At 40.2% G+C, this 26,372-nt stretch overlaps 1 protein-coding gene across 9 annotated transcripts in view; it reads right to left on the bottom strand.

Annotated features, from left to right (window-relative positions):
* The window catches only part of ELAVL2 (ELAV like RNA binding protein 2), a 161,593-nt gene that overhangs the window by 31,123 nt on the left and 104,098 nt on the right, over nucleotides 1-26,372 (bottom strand). For all 9 annotated transcript variants that reach the window (XM_030567670.1, XM_030567674.1, XM_030567675.1 and 6 more), the window contains one exon: nucleotides 24,027-24,130. In XM_030567670.1, coding sequence (XP_030423530.1) covers nucleotides 24,027-24,130 — 104 coding nt within the window. The remainder of the gene's footprint in view (nucleotides 1-24,026; nucleotides 24,131-26,372) is intronic.

The raw sequence follows: 26,372 nt of genomic DNA, 5'->3' as shown, positions 1-26,372 counted from the left end.
TTTCTAATGCAATGGATGTGCCCTCTCCGCACTGCTGCAGCAGCCTCTGAGCTGGGGCTGGGAAGGAGGAGGGTCTCTCCTTTGCCACAGCAACCACAGAGGTGGGGCTGGGAAGGGGGGGGGGCATCTCTCCATGGCAACCACAGCCCTGGACCTGGGGAAAGTCGCCTGTTTCTCTGGCCATTGCAGCCCTGCATGTCCCAGATTCCCCCCATCCCTTCTTCTCACCCCACTGCCCCATCCCATTTACCCCCTATTCTCCCCAAGGCCACCACCTCACCTTACATGTACCTCTTCTCCAGGCTCTAGGCACCTAATTAGTGGAGCCACGCCTGCACAGCTCCACTAATTAAGTGGCTGGCCCTTTATTTTCTCATGTGCAACAGCTCAGATGTGCACCTTAGATGGAACTATCCATGGGCCACCTGAATGGAGCTCATGGACCACAGTTTGAGAACCTCTGCCCTATCGTATGTCCACATATGACTACTTTCAGGCATCTCCTCTGCACCGAGTATTTATTGCTAGACATTTCACATGGGGAAAACGACTAGAATATCTGTAGTCCTGTAACCTGTGCTTGTAAGCTAATCGAATGGCATCAAGGCTACAGTAGTAAAAATTGATTATGATCATGTCACAGTATTAGGTAAGGTAAGTTATCCACGGCATAGGTAGAAATTTTACCAAACTAATTTACAAATGTTTTCAACTAGACCAACAAAAGAGTAGAGATGAGAAAAGGTAGGGTAACAGGCACTTCAAGCACAGATTGTTCATTTCACACATTGCAGAATTCTTGTTTCTTAAAAGCCCCACATAGGGCAGATGAAAAATTTAAGACGTTGCTATGGAAAGTTAGTGTATCAATTACAGATAGGAACTAACTAAGCTGTACAAGAGTTAACTTTATATCCATTTTGGAGGAACGGAGGCATGATTTTTATTTTGGGGTGAGAAGGACACGACTGAAGTATCCTTTTGCCATATTTATGGCACCAATTATTCACTGCCTCAGATGCATAACGGCCGAGCTGAGGACAGTTATTATAATTCGTAACTGAAGAAATCTGTGACAAAAGGCACTAGACTGTGAACCCAGATACCCTGATTCCATTCTTAGCCTTATTGTAGATTTACTAACAACTTTGGCAAGTCACTTGTTTTCTCTGTTCGGTAACTGGAGAGCAGGGATACTAGAAGGATGTGAGGGAAAAAAATTGTCTGTGAAGCGCTCAGATACTACTGAGATGTGGGCCATGCAAGCAGAGTCCTTTGTTTCCTGCAGCCACAGATTCTGCTGTGAAACTCACTGCTTCAGAAGCTCAGTTTTCATGGTAACACAAAGTGACCCAGGCATAAGCTATTAGAGGGCTGGCTTCTGGAGGCTGTAGAGCGGCTGAAAGAATAGTTCGTAGGGGACACATTTTTTGGCTCCTGAGGACAGCGTTATATTCGGGTAGAGGTGTACTACAATACTAGACATATACAGAGACGTTCTATCCAAAGTAGTGGCTCCATACCAAGTTTAAAATTACAGGTGAAAAACAAAAGTTTTGCCTCTCACCTGCATTGGATCCATTGCTCTAGACAGACACTAGCACTCAAAGGAAGCAGTAAGCAGTGACATATCATCCATACGCTATGTAGGGAAAGAGTAATAAAATAGTCTAACACAAGATAAGTCACTACAAATAAAGGAAAGAGGTGACTGCAGGTCAGATACCATCTCCTACCAAGAGGTTTCTACAAACCATAATTAGCCCAACATTTATAAATGTTGGGCTGTCTATTCAATTAGCTCTGAATTCCAGATATTTCTATGTCCCTATAAATAGACATTATTTAATTGTTTATCTACTGCCTGATCCACAGAGAATGACAACTCAATTTTGTACTGCTTAAAAAAATGATGCATTGAAGACCAGGCAGCACTTTTGCACGTACACTTAACAGCTGATATTTCTCCACCCAACACACTGCCCAAATGAGGGAGTTTGTATTCCGATTTCTTTGTAGGCTCTGGCGAAAAGCAGAATGGCATTATTGGTTAGGAAAAAAAAAAAAGTAAAAGGCAATGGCATCCCTGCTTGCTACCTCCATGGTAATCCTGGGAGGGAATGCAACTCAGCGTCAGATGCTAGAACTGCCTTTAGCCGACACCCCTCTTCTCCCAACATCCTCAATTCACATTGCTGTACATTAGGAGGCAACTGAGCTGCTGGGTACAGGAGTAGGTCAACTACAGAACACTATGGGGGAGGAATAAACACTGGGGTGACTAGTAAGGCGGATTTCTAATGCTAAAGGCATCTGTTTCAAGCCTACATTTCATGCTTCCCAAGTGTGAGAGAAAAAAATAAGAGGTAAACTAGTTTAACAGGAGAAAGGAATCCATACACAAAGTTCAGAGAGAGGGAAGAGGAGATCTGCTCTTTGCCATGAAAACAGACATACCAGGGAAGGTGTGGATGTTTAGGCAACATGGCAGCAAGATGATTTTTCAGTTAAAATAAAACCATGTCTGTCTCCATTCAGCTGAACTGGGTAGAAATACACATTATTTCTGTGCAGAGCAGTGGCGCCAGTTCAGAATAAGGTTTCACTCCTGTTCTTAAAGGAAGAAACACAGGACCCTAGTTCTCTTTTCTCCTCCCTGCCAGCAAGACAAAAACCACCACAAAGGAGTCATACATACACCAAGACCCATAGGACAGTATGCCCTGTTTGTTACATACCTCAGATGCATTTTTTTGTAACAAGAAAACCTATAGTTACATTTCTAAAAAGTACTTCCCTCTTTCACTTATCCTTCCCTCGTTTCCCTTCACATTACAGTAGAAAACAACTAAGCATCTGCCAAAGTACAGTAACTCTCTTTTTCTGCACCTTTTTGTCTGACAGAGACTTAGTCTACACTGGCAGGGAGAGTGTGTGTGTGTGTGGGGGTGAATCAATCTAAGTTATGCAACTTCAGCTACGTGAATAACGTAGCTGAAGTCGACACTTAGATCTACTTACCATGGTGTCTTCACTGTGGAAGTTGATGGCTGACACTCCCCCATCATTGATTTATCGCGTCTAGACTAGACATGATAAATCAACCCCCGCTGGATTGATTGCTGCCCGTCAATCCAGTGGGTAATGTAGACAAGCCCAGAGACTGACTAGTGAAAGTGTGTTCTTCCATGCTGAACTGGTGGACCATTACTTTTCTATTATTTGTACTCTACGGTTGAACCCTGGAATACAGGTTTTGTTTGAGGGAAGGAGAGAAGAGAGGGGTGGACACAAATTTTAATCAAAACTCAAATTCACATAAACGTAAGAATGCTTTTCACTGCATTACCAACATTAATGCAACCCCTTTTATATAAACTGTTTGGGAAAGAGCTGAATTGCATAGAGGTCTTGTTTCACCTGTAATTCTTACAAGGTGGCTTCACTGTAAAAGTGAAGAGCATTTGGGCCATAAACAGCTAATGAAAACTGAAAAAACCTGAATGACACATCCCCCTTCATCTAACCAATTATTAACAGAAAGCTACACAGGAGAGAGCAGCAGTGAAATGCAATCTTGTCTCAGACCACCGATAGAAATAAGTGTTTAATGCTTAAAGTGAGCAACATTAGTGATCTATTCATAGAAGTCAAAGGAGTCATGTTAAGGGGAAAGAGCAAGAGTGTTAAAAAAAAGGAGGTAAGGAAGGACAGGACAGGAAGCTCCATTATAACAGAAAATTCCTAGTAACATTATGCCAAACTGATGATTTATGCTTAACAAAACTAGTGCTCCTAAAGAAAAATTCAAGACTGTCAGAGAAAAATAGAAGGGACTGGTATCTACAGATGGCCCAACTTCTTTGCAAGAGGCATTTGCTTACTTGGGTTTGCTAATTAGTTTCTAAACCCTACTAACACACAAAATCCATAGAAACTGGTTGCTTTACCTACGGTATGGTAACTAAAGTACAGTGTCTCCTATTCTTTATTCCCACCCTGCATCTCTTCTCCAGGCTTTCGTTAGTACAGTAATTACTTAACTATGATTCTATATGCAGTCCATTCATGCAATCTATAATGCACTGAATTAACAGCTAAAAAAATTACTTTCACAGCTATTTCAACAGGTGAATATTTAATGGCTAAAGATCAAGGTTATGCAATGTCAAAACTGCTCAGCACACAATCTAGATTTGAGAGGCAGCCAGAAAGCCTACAATTTTAATATTTAAAGATGATTCACATAACACAACACTCAACACGCTGCTACTCTGGAGACACCAATTTAAAAACAGTTTTTACTGGAATTTTCCATTATCCTACAAACTGCAGCGTAAACAGTAAAGACAGTGCCACTCAGACAAAGCAGCTCTGAAACAGTGGCTAAGGAAAGAGACAAGCCATGTATTTTTACCTCCTTTTTTAAAATACTAACTCTCGGCAAATCTCAGTGACCAATGAAGAGATTTATGCTTTTCTTAAAAATAATCCATTACTAGATTTCAGCTTTTTGTCCTCTAACACAAATTACCGCTGAAAAAGAGTGCAAAGAGAGAACATTGTCTCCACAAATAAAGAATTTCCACCAGTTCCTTGGCACCAGTAATTACCATAGCATACATCTCAGTGCTGTGGTAATCTATGGCAAGTCCACATTTTCAGGGGGCAAGGGAAGAGTAGTTTATCACCCGAAGACACTTTTAGAAGCATTTCTTAGAATCAATAGGGATTCCTTTTACTTTTAAAACTTCCTTGCAATTTCACTTCTTTTAAATTGACACTCTTGGATCCTGTGGTGGCGCAATTTATTTAAAAACAACAAATGGATATCCATCAGCCTGAAAACACAAATTGACTCCAGACTGAAATTTCTCATAGATGGTATCTGTTTAGGAATAATTGCAAATTGGCTTTGAAAATAGGGACAGGTACATGCTTTAGAGACGATGACGACAAGAAGCAGATTGTTCAAAACAAAGGGGTTGAGCATTTCCGCAAGCCACACAGATATTTTATCAACTCCCCTTTCTGTGCCAGCTCAACAAAAGGCAAAGAAATATTATTTAATATGGTTATACTGTGGTTTTCAAATACTATTCTTATTACAGATTCTTTTGGTTCAGATTAGGAGTACTTAACCGCTTGGATACCAGGAGTCAAGAACTCTTCCTCTGGGATCTTACTACCAGTAATGAGATGCTGTAGCACTAAGCAGAGAGAAATTCAAATCCCAATTGCCATTAGACAATTTAATATTATCCTCAGAACTGGAAATGACAACGAAGTTTGCTATAAGTCCACTATGAATGAGCAAGTCCTCCCTGCCCTCCACCTGAACTTTAAAAGTTGCATTTTCCAGCATTCTATTTGCTTTAAGCCAGTGGTTTTCAACTTTTTCCCCCATTTGCGGACTCCTAAAAAATTTTTAAGTGCCAGTGCAGACCCCTTTGGAACTCTTTGTGTGCATACTTCCAGAGGTCCAGAACCACAGGCTGAAAACCACTGCTTTAAGCAGAAAATCTTCCATATTATACACACACCCCTATCTGAAGTTGCCTTTTTAAACACATTAACTTTGATGAATCTCCTCAAGTCAGAAGAGCCAGTTCACTCTAGCATTTGTTTTAGCCAACAGTGCATAAACTGAAGACACAACAAATTAGATTTCCTTCTGTAAAGAGTTTAAACTCAACCTCTGCAAAACTAGTGTGTCATTTATTAAGTGTTACTTAAACACAGTTCTATCCCGAAGTGTAAATTAAATGAATACTAGACCCAAATATACTATGTTCCAACACATACCTTGTGTTTACAACCAGGACTGCAGTTGATCATTTCCATCAAAATATGAACCAGAAAGATCAAGGACCAGTTCCATCTTTTAGGAGACTGTCTTGTTATTTTACTTTAGTGCTCATTAAAATGTACCAGATTGACAAACACGGACAAACGAGTGAAGATTTCCCACACTGTCTCACCAATGTGTGGGTCAACTCGGACTTGACAAGGATCACCTCTGAGATTGAACAGTTTTTCCATGTGCAGTCACTTTCAGCATAAAGACTAGGGACCATCAATAAGGGTCCCTGTTAGTATCACTTATGCCCATCAGATAGCAATGATTTGAACAGATCTGGCTACACAAAGGTGAGCTGTCAACTATCCTTCCATTGAAGAAGAGACAATAGTATACATTGCTACATGTCTCTTTGGGTGTATTAGTCCAAAGCTCTAGGGTCAGGCTGAGGCAGTGATTGCAAAATGTAGTGTATATGGGCTATGTTACAGTCGATATTTCATTCAGTGCACCATGTCACAAAAACAGGGATAACTTTGCCTAAACTGCTGTCTCTTTACACCTGGATCAGCAGCCATGTTACAAGGGTCACATGGTTCTTTGGGTCTCTTACCAAGCTGTGCATGAGCAGGTTTAAGTGGAAAATTCAAAGTTGGTTGTGTTGCCAATCATATCAGTTAAGAGAATCATGAGATCCTAGACTACGGTGGATACATTTGTACTACCCTGGGCAAGTCTCTATTCATCTTCTGTATTATACAGACCAGAAAGAAATTAGGATAAAGATGTGCAAGTTGATCTTATCACTGGTCTTTAAAGTGTTCCCAGCTGAAAACAGACCACTCAGTGTACAGTTTACAGAACACTGAGGTTATCCCGTGAAAGATCTAACAGCTAAAGGATCATTCCTCAGAGTGCAGAGTCTGTTTAACCCAATTGTCCTGAACACATGCAGCCTATTGCGACTCTAGATGAATGCCTACCCACTGAAAGGGTTTCCTGGTTTCTCCCTTTATTTAGTAACAGCACTGTAGCATCACTGCAGGATATGTTTACACTGAAGAGGAAGCAAAGCTGGAGGCTGGCACTGATTTAAACACTCACTCCGCAGGCAGGATCTCATGTGATACTCTTCTGAAGTTTCTGGTTGCCCACTGGTAGAGGAAGTCCAGAACTATTCCTGGTATTAAGACTTTGTATTAAATCATGAAGTTTTTTGTTGGCCACTTGGCATGTTTGTTTGTTTTTTTTTAATATAAACATTGCAGCATTATTCCAGAGACCTCAACTGAGAGCAGGCCTCATTCTCCAAGGCAGGGCTCAGAAAATCCCCACCTGAAGACCTCACAAACTAAAGGGACAAAGTGAGGAGAAAGCAAGTATCCCCATTACACCAGTGGACAATGGAGGCTCAAAGATTACATGACATGATTACGGTCCAGCTGGAAATCTGTGGCAAAGCTGGGAACGTACCCAGCTTTCATGAATCCCAGTTCAGGTAGCTTAACTACAAGACCATTCTATATCTGTCCTGTATGGCATAATGGCAAGTCAAAGAAATGCTGTAATTCTCACATGATAGTGTATCAAGGGGAGGGGGGATTCAGATGCAGGTCTCTAGAAATCTTAATGACGTCTCAATTTTAGGACTGCTTTGTGAGTCCTAAAGGAAATCTGAACCTGCCTGGGGAAAGAAAAGGGTACCACATTGCAACTTCTAGGTCTGGAAGAGAAAGATATAGATGAAAAGCAGTTGCTTCAAGACAGATGAGCCTAATGAGATGCACCTGCCAAGGACTTTAACCTCTCATCAAGCAAATCATCTCCATCTGGAAAGAAAAATACATCCCTCCCTACTGGATGTGAACAGACTACTGCAATTCATTCTACCTCTGGCTCAGATGGATACATGGAGGGGCTACAACCCACATAGAATGCAGTGATATCTCCTGGAAAGGACAGAGACGCAAGACATTACACCATTGCTTCAATTCCTTCCAGGTATAAGTTGCTTAATTCCTTCCAGGTATAAGTTAGCATCCTTCAATTGAATTTCAAGGATTTAACTTGACCATGGACTGTGCTATTTCAGTGACCCAAAAAGAGAGCGGAGCTTGTCAGACAGTCAAGCCCTACGACATAGTGATCAAGAAGTAGAGGTAAGTTCTATGCAGCGGGACCTCAATCAACATATATAACATCCTATCCCCAAAACCTATTGTGACAAAGCTCTGTCCTTGTCTCTGTGGGTCTTGCGTTTCCTGATGGATTTTGCTAGCCTCAGAGCTCACTGTGACCCTTCACTTACCCTTCTCTTTCTCAGTAGACTGACCCTCATCTCTAGCCTTTTTCATCATAAGCCAGTGAGGGAGGTGAGGAGAAGCTATCGTCCCTCATACAGTCTCTGCTGTCTCCCAGTCTCAGTAATTAATTGAGGGGGGGACGTGCAAAGAGGGGGAGCCCAGGCCCGCCCTCTACTCCAAGCTCCAGCCCAGGGACCCTAGTAGTATCAGCTATGGTAGCTGACCCTTTAGGAACAGGACACATACAATTCCCTGAGCTACTTCCCCACAGCAGCCCCCACTTCAAGCTCCACTTCACCCATACCTTAGGGCCTCCTTCCTTGTGCCTGATATGGTGTGTACAGCTCAGTCTCTCTAACAGCACAACTTCTCAGTTCCTGACATGCATGACCACTGGACTAACTGGGAGGCTTTTAACTAGTTTCAGCCAACCCGACTGGCTTCAGGTGTCCCAATCAACCTAGCATCCTCCCTGCCTTCTGGAAAGCTTGTAATTGGTCCCAGGCATCTTAATTGACTTAAAGCCGCTGCCATTTTACTTATCCTGGTACCAGGGATTTATTTAACCTGGGGCTAATATATCTATCTATCTTCCACTACTTTTCTATAGCCATCTAGCCTTGCCTCATCACATTATCTAAAACAACTTTTGGTACTGCATCTTCTACCACCACCACCACCAGAAAGCCAGTGCTTCCAGTTCCTCACAAGTAGTCCCCAATGTCTATACCCGTATGTAACTGATGTCTCCTAAGCACCATGCCAGGTTCCTGCTCTTTGGAAGTCTGTCCTTCAGTTTCTATTTATGGTATCAATACAGTGATGATTACAGTGCACTTCTAATACCTTGAAAAGAGGAATGATCCCCGCTTTCACCCTTCAGATAATTCTCCACCTGTGAGTAATTGTGAAGATCTGTTTCTTATAACCAGAGAATGAATACACATTCCTACATGACCTTCAGAGTTCTGAGGTTGCTAATGTCCTATGGCAATAAGTGTCCACGATGAGCACGTAAAAATGTTATAGGTAGGCTCCCAAAACATACACATAATTGACCAGGCAACCCTGTTGTAAACTCTTGGCATGTTCTTAAGAACCCAAATGGAAGGGTTTTTTTTTGGGGGGGGGGAAGGGGGGAAGGTGGGAGAAATTGCAGAAGATGCACTCTAGAAGCTGTCTGATGGAGACAGGCAGGTATGCTTACGAGTTTGACACAAGTACGTTCCTTGGATGAATGATGACTAGAGTTGAGGTCATCCTCTTCATCCCCAAAAAAATCTTGTAGTTTGATCTGTCTAGAACCTTTGAATCTAGTGCAACTTTGATCTCCCCAGTGACTGGTCTGTGGACAACCTGGGATAGAAGCCCAGTTTGACAGCCTTATTTGTGTAAAAGTGGCTTCTTTGAAAAGGGAAGCCAAATTTCCTCTTGCTCCTGGAGGTAAAAAGTGATTTGCTGTTTGGCCTTTTGGTTTCACTTCCTTATTTCTTCTGGTGGAGCATCCAATCCCAGGACCAGAATGACAGTCATGCTGACACTGAAAAAATGACTCTTTCCAGGCAGTGTGCTGTGAGTTCACTGTTTCTGCAGTCATTGTTCCCCCTTCAGGGTGTGAGGATGAGTTGGAGAAACACACAGTGCACTTGCCTATGGTTTTGAGTTTCTTTTATTTCTTGAACTTTTTGGATGATCTAGTCTTATTACCAGGCAGTTGTTATATGACAATAGGCTCTTTTAGGCACTTTCTGGGTCCCTTTTTCCAAGATTAACATTCCTTAATTTCTGCAGTCAATAAAGGAATGGGAGTAGGCAATTTGACAAATACTGGCTGCTGCTTAAGTGAGCGTGGTTGTGAAGTACCGAAGAGATGCCCATCTCCTTGTTAGCTGTTAGTAACATTCAGGATAGAACCTCAGTGTGAGCTTGTGGGAAAAGAGGAATTTCTGGGCTTGAGTTCAGATGGTGGCAAGCGAATGAGTTATCCCCTGTAAATTTGATTTAGGTTGAGCTTTCCTTTTCTGACTTGCTGTGATTTACTTACTCTAACCAGTAGTCAAAAGGCAGAGATTAAGATTTGGGTTTTCATTGCACTACCTCTCCTGGGCAGTCCAGTTCTACCAAGATCAAGGCAGGCAAGAAAATAAGGGTTCTTTCAAAAAGAGGACTCTACACAAAACATACAAAACCTAATTAAATAGACACTTTCCTCTCGGAATGTGAACTAATTTTTCCTTAATACATTGTTAAAATACTAGTTCAAAACCCTAGATATTTAGAACACTCAGCAAGTCAGTCAAGTTAATCCGATATATTTAAGTTTCTTGGCACACGTTCTCTGTGCAAATATAAAGAGACTTTAGTTCCCCAGTGCTTTTAAATTTAAATTTTTGTCTGAACGGAGGTGCCACCTCCAACGCCCCTTCCAGAATGGTAGGCAAGGGTGTGGTTACTTTTTAGAAGGGAGCAGAGATTAACAACCAACCTACTTATCCTGCCCCACTGATTCACTCAGTTTCTGGAATCAGTCTTTTTGGAAATAGGAAACCTATTCTCTTCCTGGAACTAAAGGTTACAAGGAAAAAAATCTAGATAACCCAAAGAAAATATACACTCACAGTGTTAAGGCTGTGAGAGAAAGCAATGGGTGTGCGGGACATGGGGGACAAGGAGGACAGAAGGGATTCCGTATATACTCCCAAAATCTGGCCACAAGACAACTTGCAGGAATATGCCATACTTAAGCACATGCTCTATGCTTCTATTGTCACTGCAGTCATGTTAACATCGTGTTTGTGAAATGTACTGAAGATAGTTCGTGGCCAACCCCCCAACCTGGTCACCCTTTGAAAGAAACTGTTTACTGGGGGGGTCCTAAATGTTTTTAAATTAAAAGGTCTTAGAGATAAAGATGTGCTGATGTTTGAAAAATATTAAGAAAGGACTTCTCCTTATATATAAAATATCTATAGCCTCCTATGAGCAAGAAAAAAAGTCATGGGCCTCTGCTCCACAGTAGACCAGGTCTGCCAAGAAACCTTACCCCAAAGGTTTCCTCACCCCAATACCATATTAAAGCATTCATGACAGTCAAAATAAGGGGGTTACCTTTACCAAATACACTCTACAGAGGCAGTTCAGCTGTACTGGAGATTTAGGGAGATAGCACTGAAGATTCTACTGCTGGAATAATATAATAGTATTGAATGGCCTCTGCTAAAATATTATTAAAAAACTGTCTCAGTTGCAATTTTTTTTTAAAAAAAGGGGTGCCTCTGAATAAGCATGATTATTTCCTCTCTTTTTATGGAAGGACTATTGTTTTTGTAGCAAGGAGTTACCAGATCAGTTGATTTCCTCTTGTATAATTTGGCTGCAGAATCTGATTCTTAAAATAATTTCAAATAGCAATGTTTATTTTTAAGCATTTTCTATTTACATTTTCACACTTGCAGGAAATTATGGAGGAGCCAGACAGTTATTCAATGATGGTAGATGGTGACAGTTTTAATTAACTTTTATAAAGTTCTAATTTTTTGAATTTCAAAATCACATGTTAAAATAGACAAAGTAAATATCCTTAAATCAAACTCTAGTAAGTTCTCAAGAAGCATTTTTCTTTGCTTATCTGTAAATGTTGATCATCAGGGGAAATATTTTTTGTCTGTGTGGTGAAATTGATGTTTAATAATGGTAGTATTACTCTCATACTTTGGCATGGACTGAAATGGCCATGATTGTATGAAAAAAATAAAGCAGTACTAATTAGACTTAGAGAAGGATAAAACAACTCGGGATCAGGAAGAACAATTCCATCTAGGGAACAACTTTCTATTTTAAAAAATACTAATTTAACTGGTGTGAGGGAAACCAGAATGACCTGGTGTCCATCAGCTGAGGAGAAGACATCAATCTGGTAGTGTTTTGTGAAAATGTCCTGAGGATCAGATTCCATCCTGCAAATTGTTACATGGTGTCTTGTCTTGCCCCAGGAATTCAAGGTACTTCTTTCTCCTGCACCCTCAAGTCGACCAGTATTTCTTGGGGGGAAGGAGTGCCACCAGTTGAAAGCAGACTTCAATTGGTGGTTTTAGGACACCTCTAGCATGATAGTGAAATTCCACTCTTCCACCAGTTACTGTACTGTGGATAGCTGAAACTGTTTGAGGGAGCGAATGGTGTACTTGTAAGGATGCAGTCGAGATAGAATCAGAGAAATGAGGTCTGAAACTTAAACCCTTAGAAGCCTTCAAAGAAAAAAAGGTAAAGACATATTTCAGAAACCAAATGGAAAGAATTAATGACACTGTAGGCATACTAGTTAGTCAGATTCTCAATTCTTTTCCACGCCCCAGTTTTTTAAACCAGAAAGCCATCAGGTCTTCAGAATAAGAATGTTGCTCTCAGCTCTTCCTCACGTTTCAGGCAGTTAGATTACTTATTGTCCAAGTGAAAGGACATCCTTTCCATGCCTTTCCACCAAAGGAACTGGAAATTGAACAGTTAGAAGATCTAGCGAACACACTCAAGCTCATGAGAATTTCCTGTTTGGATGACCAGGTAAACTGATCAGAGACCAAGGATTATGTGCAGCAGAGAGGACATGTCACGGACATAAGAAATTCCACATTTGAAGAAAAAATCTGCAAACAGAAAAGATGTAAGCATAGCCCAGGAACAGCTGCCATACAAGTAACCATCATTCCTAGCAACAGAAGGCACAGAAAAGCAGGTGCTGCAAGATACTGAGAGACCTCAGTAGAGACAGAGATCACCTCTGAGACTGAAGAAAAATACTGAGAAAACTGTTAGTCAAGGAAATATTTCCCATGACTACTTTATTCTCTAGGTTATCCTGAAGTGGGTTTTGGGATGTACTTTTTGTTATTCTAGAATAAAGTTTTTTCCACAGGATGATCATTTGATGACCTGTGCTACCCTGAGTGTGCATAAGATACTGAGTTTTATGGACTAGGATGCCTTTTTCTTTAGTGGGCATTTTCTCTGGATACAGTCCAAGGATGTTTGGCCTTAGATTTTCTTTTGGGAAAGGAATCTCCAACAAGAGAAAAAATAAGTTTCTTTACTTATGCTCAATCATCTACCCTAAGAGCTGCTAGAGACATGCTGTCCCTGTTGTGAGGCAACGTAGATTAACAGATTTTTAAAACCATAAGGACCATTATGATCATTTAGTCTAACCTCCTTCACAATACTGGGCATACAAGTTACCGGGTGAAACTCTGCATCAATGCCAGCATTCTAACTCTGGATGAACTAGAGAATATTCATTCAAAAAAAGATCTCAATTTAAAGACTTCAGTGATTAAGAATCCACCAATCCCCTGGTAATTTGTTCTGATGGTTAATCACCCTCACTTCAAATCTTGCATCTTATTTCCAATCTGAATTTGTCTAGCTGCGGTTTCCAGCCACTGGATCTGGTTGTGCATTTTGCTGCTAGATAAAGGGCGCTCCATCGTCTCCCCACACAGGTGTTCCTATGCCGTGATCAAGTCACCTCTTATCCGTATCCTTTGAGGGAGAGTTTAAGCTTGGGAAGTAGATTTCTGGGAGGAGCATCAAATCTTGACAATGAACTCAAGCTCACGCTCCAGCACTCTCTCTTAGATGGTCTGATATAAGAGGTTTGAGGAGAGAGGGGCACTGGTACTACAACCATCTTGTTTCCAGCCTGGGCTATGCCATAATTTGGGCAATTTACTCAAGAATTCTGATGGCAGCAGTCTTGATTGACATGTAAATAAACTGCACAGGAAAACTGGAGATACTGCTGCGGGGGAGTCAGCTCCACAGGGTCCTTCAGGAAGCACTCAGTACAGAACATTCTTCAGCCAAATAAGGAAGCTCACCAAGTTTCTTCAGTAAAGCGAGAGAAATTATGTTTACAAAATTAGGAGATAGAAGCTGTTCTCCCTGACCAAAGCACTAAGCTGGGATCATGCACCACAGAAGTAAAGCAGGGGAACGTTTAGAACAGGGAAGTACTTAGAATGGCCAACATTTTGCACAGAATCCTATGCAAGGAGTTTGATAAATTACAAAATCCTGTACATCCCAGAAAATATCAGTATGCAATTCAATTGCTGCAGGACAGCGGGAGACTAGACCCCAGACTGGATGACTCCCTCCTCCCCCTTACCCACTCCAGACTGGAGCTGTACTGAAAAGAAGGAAATGTTCCTGTTCCAGTTCCAGTGCAAAGGCCGTGAACTTCCAATCTCTGAAGTATTTCCTCACCCTGCTGCAAGGACCATGTCCCTGCTACTGTTGCCTTCAGAGCGGCACCAAGACATTAAAAGTGTTCAGCAAGTTTCCTTGGTGCTCTGAAAGCTGCAGAGAAAAAGAAAACCTCAAGATGCCTGCCCATTTCACACTCCTATGACTGCTGCCAGTCGCTTACTGCACATGGATTCCCCCCCCCCCCTTTTTACACTGTAGAACCTCATTCTGAATACCTTGAGACTGAAGGTTGTTAGTAACTGAAACATTTCTAATGCTGAACAAAACATTACCCTTCTTTCAAAAGTTTACAACTGAATGTTGACTTAATACAGCTTTGAAACTTTACTACACAGAAGAAAAAACGCTGCTTTTAATCTTAACTTAAAAGTAACAAGAACAGAAACAGTTTCCTTACCTGGTCAATTTTTTTTTTTAACCCCTGTATTCTCTTTTTGGTAGTTTACATTTACCATAAATACCGTGCACTCTTTGCTCCCCCCCCTTCCCACCTTTTTTTTTTTTTCAGTCTCTGCTGTTGCCTGATTGTGCACTTCCAGTTTCAAATGAGGCGTGTGGTTGACTGGTCAGTTTGTAACTCTGAGGTCTTGCCTATCTATCTCACTCAATAGATTACTTCAGAGTCATGCAGGAGGCAAAACAGCATGTTCAATGCCAATGACATTTAACATTCCTCAGGAATGTTTTTACAACCTATGAAAAGCATGCAATAAAAACCCTTACTGGGTTGATAACAGATACCCAAAGTCAATATTTAATTAAAAAAGACTTTGACAGCCAGAAAGCCATTAAAAGTTAATTGACTTCACTCTTTCAAAAGTTTTACATTTTAAGAAACATCCATATTTTACTATAATAAAAATGTTGAAGCACCATCTTTTACGTAGAAAACAGAAATAACGGAGTTAAGTTGTTGTAAACAAGACACGAGAAGTCATTCTTCTGCTTTACTCTGTGCTGGTTAGGCCTCAACTGGAGTATTGTGTCCAGTTCTGGGCACCGCATTTCAAGAAAGATGTGGAGAAATTGGAGAGGGTCCAGAGAAGAGCAACAAGAATGATTAAAAGGTCTTGAGAACATTACCTACGAAGGAAGGCTGAAAGAATTGGGTTTGTTTAGTTTGGAAAAGAGAAGACAGAGGGGACATGATAGCAGTTTTCAGGTATCTAAAAGGGTGTCATCAGGAAGAGGGAGAAAACTTGTTCACCTTAGCCTCCAATGACAGAACAAGAAGCAATGGGCTTAAACTGCAGCAAGGGAGATTTAGGTTGGACATTAGGAAAAAGTTTCTAACTGTCAGGGTAGTTAAACACTGGAATAGATTGCCTAGGGAAGTTGTGGAATCTCCATCTCTGGAGATATTTAAGAGTAGGTTAGATAAATGTCTATTAGGGATGGTCTAGACAGTATTTGGTCCTGCCATGAGGGCAGGGGACTGGACTCGATGACCTCTCGAGGTCCCTTCCAGTCCTAGAGTCTATAATCTAGTCAAGTCCTCTTATCCTTGCTTTCTGGCTTAGCAGAAAGCCAAATCCAATTTAAGGATTTGTTTTTAGGGGGTAGGGAAGAGAAAGAGAGGTTGGTGTTATTGACACTATAGTAGCAAGGTTTTTGCTTTAAGTTAGTATAAGATCACTGTGCAACATCAAGCATGTACAGAGATTTTTTTTATTTTAAATTAGTGATACTAGTCCACTTCACCATGACGGACTGATCATCATCTTGGTCTCCTGGTCAGAAAGGACTAAAGTGGAGAGAGCTTCTCAGACAAGGAGAAATGTGCCCCTCAGTAATCCGCATAGGCTGTTAAGCAGCTGCACTGACTAGCTCCAAAGGGAATTCCACCTGGGAGGATAGAGACTGAGAAACAAAAGCTGTTAAACTGTGTATATTGCATATATAAAGGACCTTTATAGTAAAAACTGTGGAACTCCCTAGGATGAGTTCTTGCAAATTTTTAAAATTCAGTCTGAAAGCTGTTTTATTTTGCTCCGAGTGATTAGACATTGTGGAATAATCACACAGCTTTAGAAAAAAAGCAAGAGTTTACAGAAAGCGACGAGATATGCATTCAAAACCAAGCCTTCCCTTTAAAATACTATAATACAATATGGAAAATGCCCAACTTAAGTTGGTTAAACAACACACAAGGTCTTCAGGAGTGACTTTAAGTGTCAGCTCAGAGCAAATTTTACCCAGGGATGAAAAAAGAGGAGGGGTTTAAAATGGAAATACTGTCAAACTTTAACTATAGCATAGTAAAAAGACTCTATAATTACCATTTACATAACTCCTGCAGAAATTTTAAGGAAAAACCCCTTTACCTTTGTTCCAAGATAAATTGTTCTACTGCTTCAGATCTGCAGAAGCAGGTCACTTTATCTTGAGACTATTATCCAGAGGTATTTAATTACCCTGTCAAGACCACTAAATGGTCTGGCACCATGCCCTTTCCCTCAATCTCTGCTGATTGATAGCATCAATAAAATTTACTTGCTTTAATTAAAGCTCCAAATAGGATCCCCTTTTGCACTCACTAGATCAATGTTCTTTAATACTGGAAGAACAAAATACAAAAGTGAGGAGGGTGTCTCTTCCTCACCTTCACAGTTCATTTGCCTCCAGTGTCCTAAAGGAGCTTTTACACAATAAATACATATCTCCCAGTTCTCTTGAGATGGTGGTTAATGGAAAAGATCACTATTAAAAGCTTATCTACCAAAGATTCCTTCCTGTTAATATTCTTCCACAAAGATGAACAGGTCAGACCTGCAAAGAGCAATGCCACTGGAAAATACCCCTCATTGCTACATGCATTCAGCACTAGAAGTCTGTCAAAGAGAAGTTAGTAGATCTGTGTACTAGTCACATTCTTCATTGTATTCAATAAAACGCTTATCAACTGTGTTTAAAACATTGTCATAAGCAGGGGATGTTCTTGGGCAAGCAATAAATTATGGTACAACAGTTATTTTAACATGATTACTGTTGCAAAATAGGATAATGGTTCACAACTAACCAAGTATTGCTACTGAATGAAATGAGGTGCACACCATTAAGTTACATAGCAAACTATTTCAAAAAGGTATGCATACCTGTAGCATGTTCCTCATCTCAAGTCTCTCTTTACTACAGATTGTTATTTCTTGGCACTCAGATGAGAAAGTATTCTACAATGGTTCGCCCATTTTACAGTTTCAATGATGCATTACATTATCTTCCATTGTTGGACACTTAGTGACAATACCAAAGGAAATCTTCACAACACAAGCATGGCCCAGAAATTTGGAAAGTTAACTTTCTGCCAACTTCTGCATGAATGACACTCCGTTTTAAGATGGAGGATTTTTTTAATATATGCAAGAGCTATGTAAGAGTGGGAAGAAAACCTACAGATTTAATACTTTGATTAAATATTTCTTAAATCTATATTCCCTTGACAGGTGATAATTACTCTTGTAAACACTTTAATAGTCAATCAAAAAACGTTTCTTCTCACATGTTTCCTACAAGAAATGTTTAACCATCCTTTGCCCGGGTAGAAATCAATTGCTAACTTGTAAAGAAGGGCACAGCTCTGGAAGCTGTATTTTCTGACAAATGCTGTACACAAAGTAGAATAATTTGAAGTGCTTCTTGCTACTCACCCAGGATTAAGAAAATACATGTCTCAATGACAATGGTGACCTCAGAAAATCCAATGCCTAGTCTTGAATTTAAGTGAACTATGACGTTCAATCCATCTCACACTAAATGGTTAACCTTTCAATGATATCTTGCATTTTAGCCCCAATTCAACCTGAATTGGCATGATGGGGGGAACCAACTACTGGTCCCAGTGGTATTTCTATGGGACAGAGGTCCCCACCCCCACCCCCCCGCAGGATATCATCCAGGAATCAACTTTGTCACTGCTTGGAGGGGGTGAACTGCTTGGATGTGGAGATGGGCAAAGTTAAGTTGGATTAGCAGTTACAAGGCCAGAAGTGTTTTCCCCCTTTCCCATCCATGACACCTTAAACTACAGGCCAGTTTCATTTTTGGCATCAGGGGGAAAGTTGCCTGCTCTAGACCGGAAACATAGCTCTGTGACAATTCACTAGGGCGAAAGAATTACATTGTCTGCACTCTGCTTCATAGACAGGGCCTCACCTCAGACTTTCAACCTAGTCAGAGTTTACCTCAGAGATCTTGCAATTTGGTATGCTTTTCTAGGTAAACATGAAGATAAATTGTTCTTCAGCTTCTACCTTGGATCTAACAAACCCAGTAGAAGCCGCCACTGGAGATACCTGTTCTTATTCCAATGTTTCTTGATTTTTTCCTGAAATGGAAATTCTGTTCCTGCATACCAAATCAATCCAAGACATATCTGGCTTTCCCCATCTTTATTTTACATCCAGACAAATCCATCAACTTTTGGTCCATTAAACCTTACATCCCTGGAAGAAATAATCTTTCCCAACCAAGGAGTGAATACATATATGCAAGTGGGACCAAGTGAAGGGCTGAGAAAGAGAGGAGGGACTATACTGATCAGCTCAATCAAAAAAGTTAAAGATTTCCAGCTAGCTTATTTTCTATTCAAATACAATAACTCACTCAGCACCAAAAAGGTTCAAATAGCAGTATCTTCAAAAAATGACTCAGATCACAAAACACACTAAATTACAATTTTATGATCAAACTGTACTGTTAGATGAATCTAAGACCTCAAGCTGTGATAAAAGTTCACATACATCGTAAGATCTACAACTGTCAACTATTTGAGGCAGGGATTATCTTTTTGTTTTGTGTGTGTAGTGCCTAGCAGAGTGGGTCTCTGATCCTGGATGGGGGACTCTGAACGTTACTACAGTACAAATGTAGATTTTTTCCTATTGCCAAAGGTCAAATGAGTAATTAAAACAATGAGGGCAGCATAACACAAATTTATAAGATGTGGTTATTATCAAACTGGGTCTGAAAATATGATTGGATGAATGAAAAAATGCAAAATATTTTGCAAGTATTTTAATAAAAAAATTGTAGGAATGATTTTAATAATGTTGGAGAGTTAATTGTATTTGTAAAAAAGTGGCAGCCTGATTTTGTACATGTTGTGGTATGAGCAAGTCCTCAAGCACATCTTCTGCTGTAAGAAAACAGTGTTGGTAGACTCTCCTAAAGATTACAGTATTGATGGTGGCTAGTGCTAGAGGTGAAAATAGAAGCCACAAGTTACAGATGCCCAATCCCGTGCTCAATCCATAGTGCCATGTGGTAGGTACACTACCCTCCGAAATGGACTACTTTCACTTTCATGGTGAAAGTTGACAAGTATTGATCATTTCACCAGAGCTACTGCAAGGTAGACAATTTCAGGAAAAAAAAAATGGGCAAAGGAAAAAAATAGCTTTTGCAAGTATTAAATATTCAGCAAATAACGCTGCCATTTCCATGTTTCACAAATTCAAACAGGTCCATCATGTCACAATACTGTGTTCCAGCTCTAATCGCAGCCTTATTTATGGGAGTCAAATAAACAAACAAGGGATAGCCCATCCTTTCCCTTTGAAGAGGAAGCGTGTAAAAACTAAGAGCTATTTCCTAGCTGATGTGAGAAGCCAACGAGGAGCCAGACAACTATTGGAGAGCCTGTAGCAATTCACTAAAACCTCTCTCGAAACACCAAAGAGTAGGTCAGGAAAGAAAAGATTCTTCTCCCTCCTCAAGCCCAGACATACAGCTATCACAGAACTTTGCTGTCTCCGAAGACAGCTCAAACTTTGCAAATCAGCATCTGAGCGAACCTAGGATGCAGGATTTCCTTACGAAGGGAACAGAACATACAACACTCCTTTTTGAGTGCTGTATGCTGCCCCTCCTCCCCATTATGTGAAACTCCCACTGAAGTCAAGAAGAGAATTCAGCCCTTAATGGGAAAGATATGAGCAACACTCAGATAGTTTGCAAAACTAAGAGGAAAAGTAAGTTAATTTCAGTGCAAAAGAAGGTCTCAGCATTTTGGCATACCGAGTTGGACTGTGTTTATAAAAATGCCTAGACATGCTCCTTACAAATTTTGAAGAAAAGATATCAAGCTTAAGATCAAGCCTAAATGTTTTTGTTTCTCTTAACTTCAGTATTCAGTGTTGGCTATTTTTATAATTTTTAACTCAATGCTACCATTTGTTTAACCTAGCAGATAGACTGTATTGTGTCAAGGGGGTGGCGGGGGGATGAGATACCAGTGTTCCATTTACTGCGTTTTTGCTCTTTCCCTCCTGGTAACATCTCCTTTTCCAGTGCTCTTCCCTTCTTTGCCCACTGGCTATCTGCAAGGTGAACGAGGATTCCATATACATTAGAGCTGTCAAGCGATTAACAAAATTAATAGGGATTAATGGCAGTTTTAAATCACAATATTAAATAATAGAACACCATTTATTTAAATTTTTTTGGCTATCTCCTATATTTTCAAATATAGGCTTGAGTCCCAGAGCTCCAGGCTGGGGCTTCATGCTATTAACCTGTTAAAATTAACGCGTTAATTTTGTTTTCAGTCACAGGCGTTAACTGTGATTGACAGCCCTAAAATACATACATACTGAAGGAAGTTACCGTCGTCAAATTTGGGGGATCATTTTGATTTTGGATGTCTGGCTCGAGTCTCCACATGTAACATACTCTTCTGACTCACAACTCGGTGAGGCAGTAGTAAGACAGACAACAGCATTCTACACAGAACTGTTTTACTGGGGCAAGAGGTGTGCCACAAAAAACGCACATTTAGAAGTTCACAGCACTGTCAGACCACAAGTGTTCCTTTACTTCGGGGACACAATCCAGATCAAATAAAACGGAAAGTATCTTAAAAATCCGCAAATTCCTTGGGAAATTAGTCCCTTCCTCCCATCTCTTTTTGATCAGTTCAAGAAAAAACCTTTCAAGAGTCAAAACCTCTGCTAGAGGAATAAAGTTATGTCTTTCATGCTAAAGCATACCTCAGACACAAATACATGTGTTTAACAGGATATAGACCAGCAGCATTCAATAAAACTTGCAGATCACTATTCATTTTAATAAATCTTATAGGTTAGAGAAAACATGCCCTGCCTTTTCCACCAGGAACAATCTATGCCTCAAAAAATTTTTTACATGCCCCAGATTCACTTTTACATTTGAGCCCTTTCACAATCAAGTCTGACCTCAGTAAAGGGCAGAACAGGCTACATTTGGTAACTGAGCTCTGAAGTCACTAACTAAAGCATCATTGTCTCTAACCTGAATGACAGTGAGCTGGATGACAGTTGCCTTTAGACACTATACAAAGACTACAATATAGTCAGCAAACACAAGGATGAAAAATATTTTACTGACATAAAGTATCCTTGAGAGATGAAACACTTCCTGACAACTTATCCTGTTTAACCTGTGTTCCTTGGCTTCTAAATCCCAAAATACTCAGAAGACCCTAGGATGTTAGCATCTTTCTGACTGAAATAATTCTACAGAGACTGAGCAAGTTAGGACAGAAGCTTAAAGGCCTAGAAAATATGACTGATGAGGAAAGACTGAAAAAACTAGGGTTGTTCAGTATGGAGAACTGAAGAGTAAAGGGAACCTGATATCAGTCTTCAAGTACATAAAAGGCTGTTACAAACAGAAGGGTAATAAGCTGTTTTCTGAATCCACTGAGGAGAGGATAAGAAGAAATGAGCTCAAATTGCAGCAAGAGACACTTAATGTCTAACCTAAGAAAAACTTCCCAATTCTAAGTGTAGTTAAGCACTGGAACAGGTCACACAAGAAGTTTGTGGAATCTCTGTGATTGGAGGTTTCTAAGAGCAGGTTAGAAAAACACCTGACAAGGATAAATGTAGGTAATACTTATAGATTCCAGGACTGGAAGAGACTTTGAGAGATGGAATCCAGTCTCCTGCCCTCATGACAGGACCAAATACTGTCTAGACCACCCCAGATAGACATTTATCTAACCTATTCTTGAATATCTCCAGAGGTGGAGATTATTTATTCCAGTGTTTAACCACCCTGGCAGTTAGGAACTTTTGCCTGTGTTATGAAAATACCCACTTGCTATTAACATCATGGACATTTGGATCATTATTTACAAAAACTTAATTCCCTGTTTTGCAAACTTAACTGCACACAGAAACATTAAGAAAATATTATCTAAAAAACATACCACAGGTAGCTGAATGCGACAAAACAAAAAAACTGGAAAAAACAACCCCCCGCCCAAAAATCGTAAAGACTACTCATTAACATTTCAGCTAAAATTCTTAGAGAATTATTTCACTCCCTTTTAGCATGTCACCAGTCAGAATTTTCACTTGTACTATGATATGCCACAGTGTAATGTTCCAATGAGTACCAGCAGAAAAATGGAAAAGGTGTATTAGGTACTATTAAAATTTGTTTCTCCATTTTCTAATATTTTTATTTAATAGGTAATTAAATAATACTTCATAGAGCTTTGAAGATCCAGTGTTACGCTGTATAAGCATTATTTTTCTATCTTGTAGGAGAGGATATATAAAAAGAGCTTTAGAGATCAGTACTAAAACCTACAGGGACATCTCAGTAGTACCCTGTGCAGACAAAAAACTTATATCCATGGATGCAGATATCCAGAGAGCTGCAGGGTTAGTCCTGCCTCAGTGCAGGGCACTGGACTAGGTAACCTACTGAGGTCCTTCCCGGCCTACATTTCTAAGGTTCTATGAAAATAAGTGTTGAAGCGGAGCCCTTGAACTTTAGGAATAAAAGGACAGCTAGCCTCATTCTTCCCCATTCTTGCCCCTAAGCGCCACCATTAACTAGTTTAGGTGATAACAATCAGGGAGGGGAAGATTGCTCCTCAAGATTACTTCTGTTCTTTACAGAACTGTAGAACTATTCTGGCTTGGCCTGCTTGATAGTATTTGGGGCAAAAACTGAATCCAAAATACAGTTGGAGGCTGGCTGTGAGTTATTGGACTCTTAGGGTATGTCTACACTGGAGTTAAAACCCGTGGCTGGGCCATGATAGCTGACTTGGACTAATGGGGCCTGAGTGAAGGGGATGTTTAGTTGCACTGTCAACATTCAGGCTCAGGCTGGAGCCCATGCTCTGGGACCTTACAAGCCTGAGTAAGGTGGCATGGGCCAGCCGCAGGTGTCTAATTGCAGTGCTAGGGTTTTTCCATACTGCTCTGGCCTTATTCTTCATTTAGCACATTTTATTTTAAATGGGTTTCCCCAGGGACACACCAGTGACAAATCTTCATGAGCAATATACATATTGCACAGAGGAAAAAACAAGGAAGTGGTACAATCTCTCTAAACAAAACCTTTCAGAAATACAGTATGGCATACATTCTAATGAGGGAAACCTCAAAATCATGCAATTATGAGGAGCCATTTCTTGGGTAAAATGTAAAACAGGCATACATCTGATATGGAAACAATTTGGCACACAGTCTAAGTATCTTCTGTTCATATTAATGCCTGGTTACTAAACACACTAGTTTATGAATATAAAAAACATTAGTGTTGCCCGTATCAGAAAGCCTAAGTCACAGGTGGAAAGGTAAGAGAACATACTGTGGTGACTAATGTCACAAAACTTAGACTTCAATCTATATTTTCCTCAAGCTAGAATTAGCACCACATACTTTTATTGTTTTGGTTTGAAGCCTCAATCCATTCAGCGTGTTGATAGCCTTTTCAGCATCCTTGGGGTCAATGTAGTTCACAAAGCCATAACCCAAACTCTGTCCTGATTTGAGAGAGGGGGAGAAAAAAAAAAAAAGAGAAGAGAAAAGAAAAGAAAACCGTTAGTTCTGCAGTAAACAATAAATGAACTAAAGTATTTAAGACATACACCAATATTCTGCACAAAAATACCTTGCGTACGAGAAAGGGCTGCCTGAAATACTGATTATTCAACAGCTTACTGCTCCTATTAGTTCTCTCAGACAGCATTAATGTTTATAACTTGCTCTTCTACCTTCACATCAACTGCCCTAAGTTTACTGCTGAAATCACAATACCCAGTTTAAGAATTTGAAACATTCTTAGGAGAAACATGATCAGACTGAGAGGCAGGAGGAAATGTAGGAGCTGCTGTAAGGTTAAGAGAAATTAATACTGTGAATTTTGACATATCACCAACTTTCTCCTACGCTCAATTATAGAACAGTGATGAAATTCTTTGATAGCATTTAAAAGAATATTTCAAATGGAATAATTAGAAAATCCCAAATTCTGAACAAAAACCAATGACTTACAAAGTTATAAAAGCAACCTTTTTATAAGCTAACCTCTTCTTCAGATATTTACTCAGTGCATGAGCTGTAGGTCTTTAAACTGGTATTGCACCACTTCAAGACTCACTTTAACCTATGTTCAAGCTACTCTGCTGCATATAACTGAGCATAAGCTAAGAGTATCTTCATAAAAATGTATGACAATTGGGTATTTTTTGGCATCTGCGATGACTATTACACATGGGAAAGATGGGCTTTCCCTGAGTTTTCAATAAGTTTTGGTTCACTGAACAGCTTAGTACTAACAATTGGATTGTATCTCATTATATAGCTGTACAGGAGGAATTACAGACCAACTTTTTGAAACTTCAAATCCTACAATATACCACCATGAAAGTTAATTGCCAGGACTGTAGCCCTTTTTATAAGGATCGTATCTATATGGATGCACACAAGTAACTATGAACAAGAAAAACCTTAACTAGCTTATGTTTAACAAAAATAAGCGTATTTCTAATCGTCAAAGAACTTTACGAACACTAATTTTCAATAAAGCTGTAAGGTAGCTGTTTCATTTTAGAGATAGGAAAATGAGGGTTAGATATCAAGGGAAAAAATTGACCTATGGATCCCTAAAATTAGGCACCTGGACTTACATGTAGACACCTAAGTGGTGGTGCTGTCAAAAGGTGCTGGGTACCCAGAAGTCCCAGTGACGCAGTATTAGCCAAAAATATGAAAATAGAATTCCACTTTAAAATATTCTGAGATTTCACTTTATAGCAATATGAACACCTTAGAGAGATTAATATCATATTAGCATACATGTGTCTGTATACAGCATTGACCAAAGAGTAGCAAAACATTCATAGTTCTCACAAAAATCCTAATCATTTCAATGGGACAACCAAAGAATACCCACACAATTATCCGTGACTTTTCGAAGAAAAATTCTCATTCTTCATAGTACAGTTTAACACTGGTCCATCCAGTTAGCATTTAAACTAATTTCTTACCAAAGTGTTAGTCAGCCTCAACCAAATAAAATCCAGCTATTGATAGAATGCAGTGATTTGTTTATACATACACACAACCATCCTCAAAAGCACTACTTTGTTTTGGCCTCTGAGCAAATGCCAAGGTTAAACGTGAAGCTTTGTGTACATTATATGTGGATTTTATCAGGGGGTGGAAGGAGAGTTGAAAAGATGAATTTCTTCTGGACTGATATGAGTGGAAAAAGCTGTTACAGAGTCCTTCCTCCCTCCCACCACATAAACGCTGTTTGTGGAAGTGTGTGTATGAAACCAACATTCCTATTTGGAGGGCCCTACCAAATTTACAGTCCATTCTGGTAAGTTTCATGGTCACAGCATTTTAAACATGTGAAATGTGACACTGTAGGGAGCCGTGGGTGCGCTGGGGGGGAGGGGCTTGCAGTATTGCCACCATTACATCTGCACTGCGGCTGGCCGCAGCACTGCCTTAGAGCTGGGTGGCTGAAGAGCGGCAGCTACTAGCCAGGCACGCAGGTCTGAAGGCAGCACCACTCCCAGCTGCAGTGCAGAAGTCAAGATGGCAGAACCGTATCATGCTACCCTGACTTCTGCACTGTTGCTGGCGGTGGTGCTTCCTTCAGACCTGGGCTCCCAGCCATCAATTGTGGAGCTTCCTACAACCAGCAGAGGTTCCCAGAGGTGGTTCTGTCCTGGTCCCAGGAGCAACCTATCTTGGGGAAAAGAAAGTCCCATC

The sequence above is a fragment of the Gopherus evgoodei genome, chromosome 6 (assembly GCF_007399415.2).
Source record: "Gopherus evgoodei ecotype Sinaloan lineage chromosome 6, rGopEvg1_v1.p, whole genome shotgun sequence".
NCBI lineage: Eukaryota > Metazoa > Chordata > Testudines > Testudinidae > Gopherus > Gopherus evgoodei.
The sequence above is the reverse complement of the archived record's forward strand: the minus strand, read 5'-3'. Positions and strand labels throughout refer to the sequence as shown.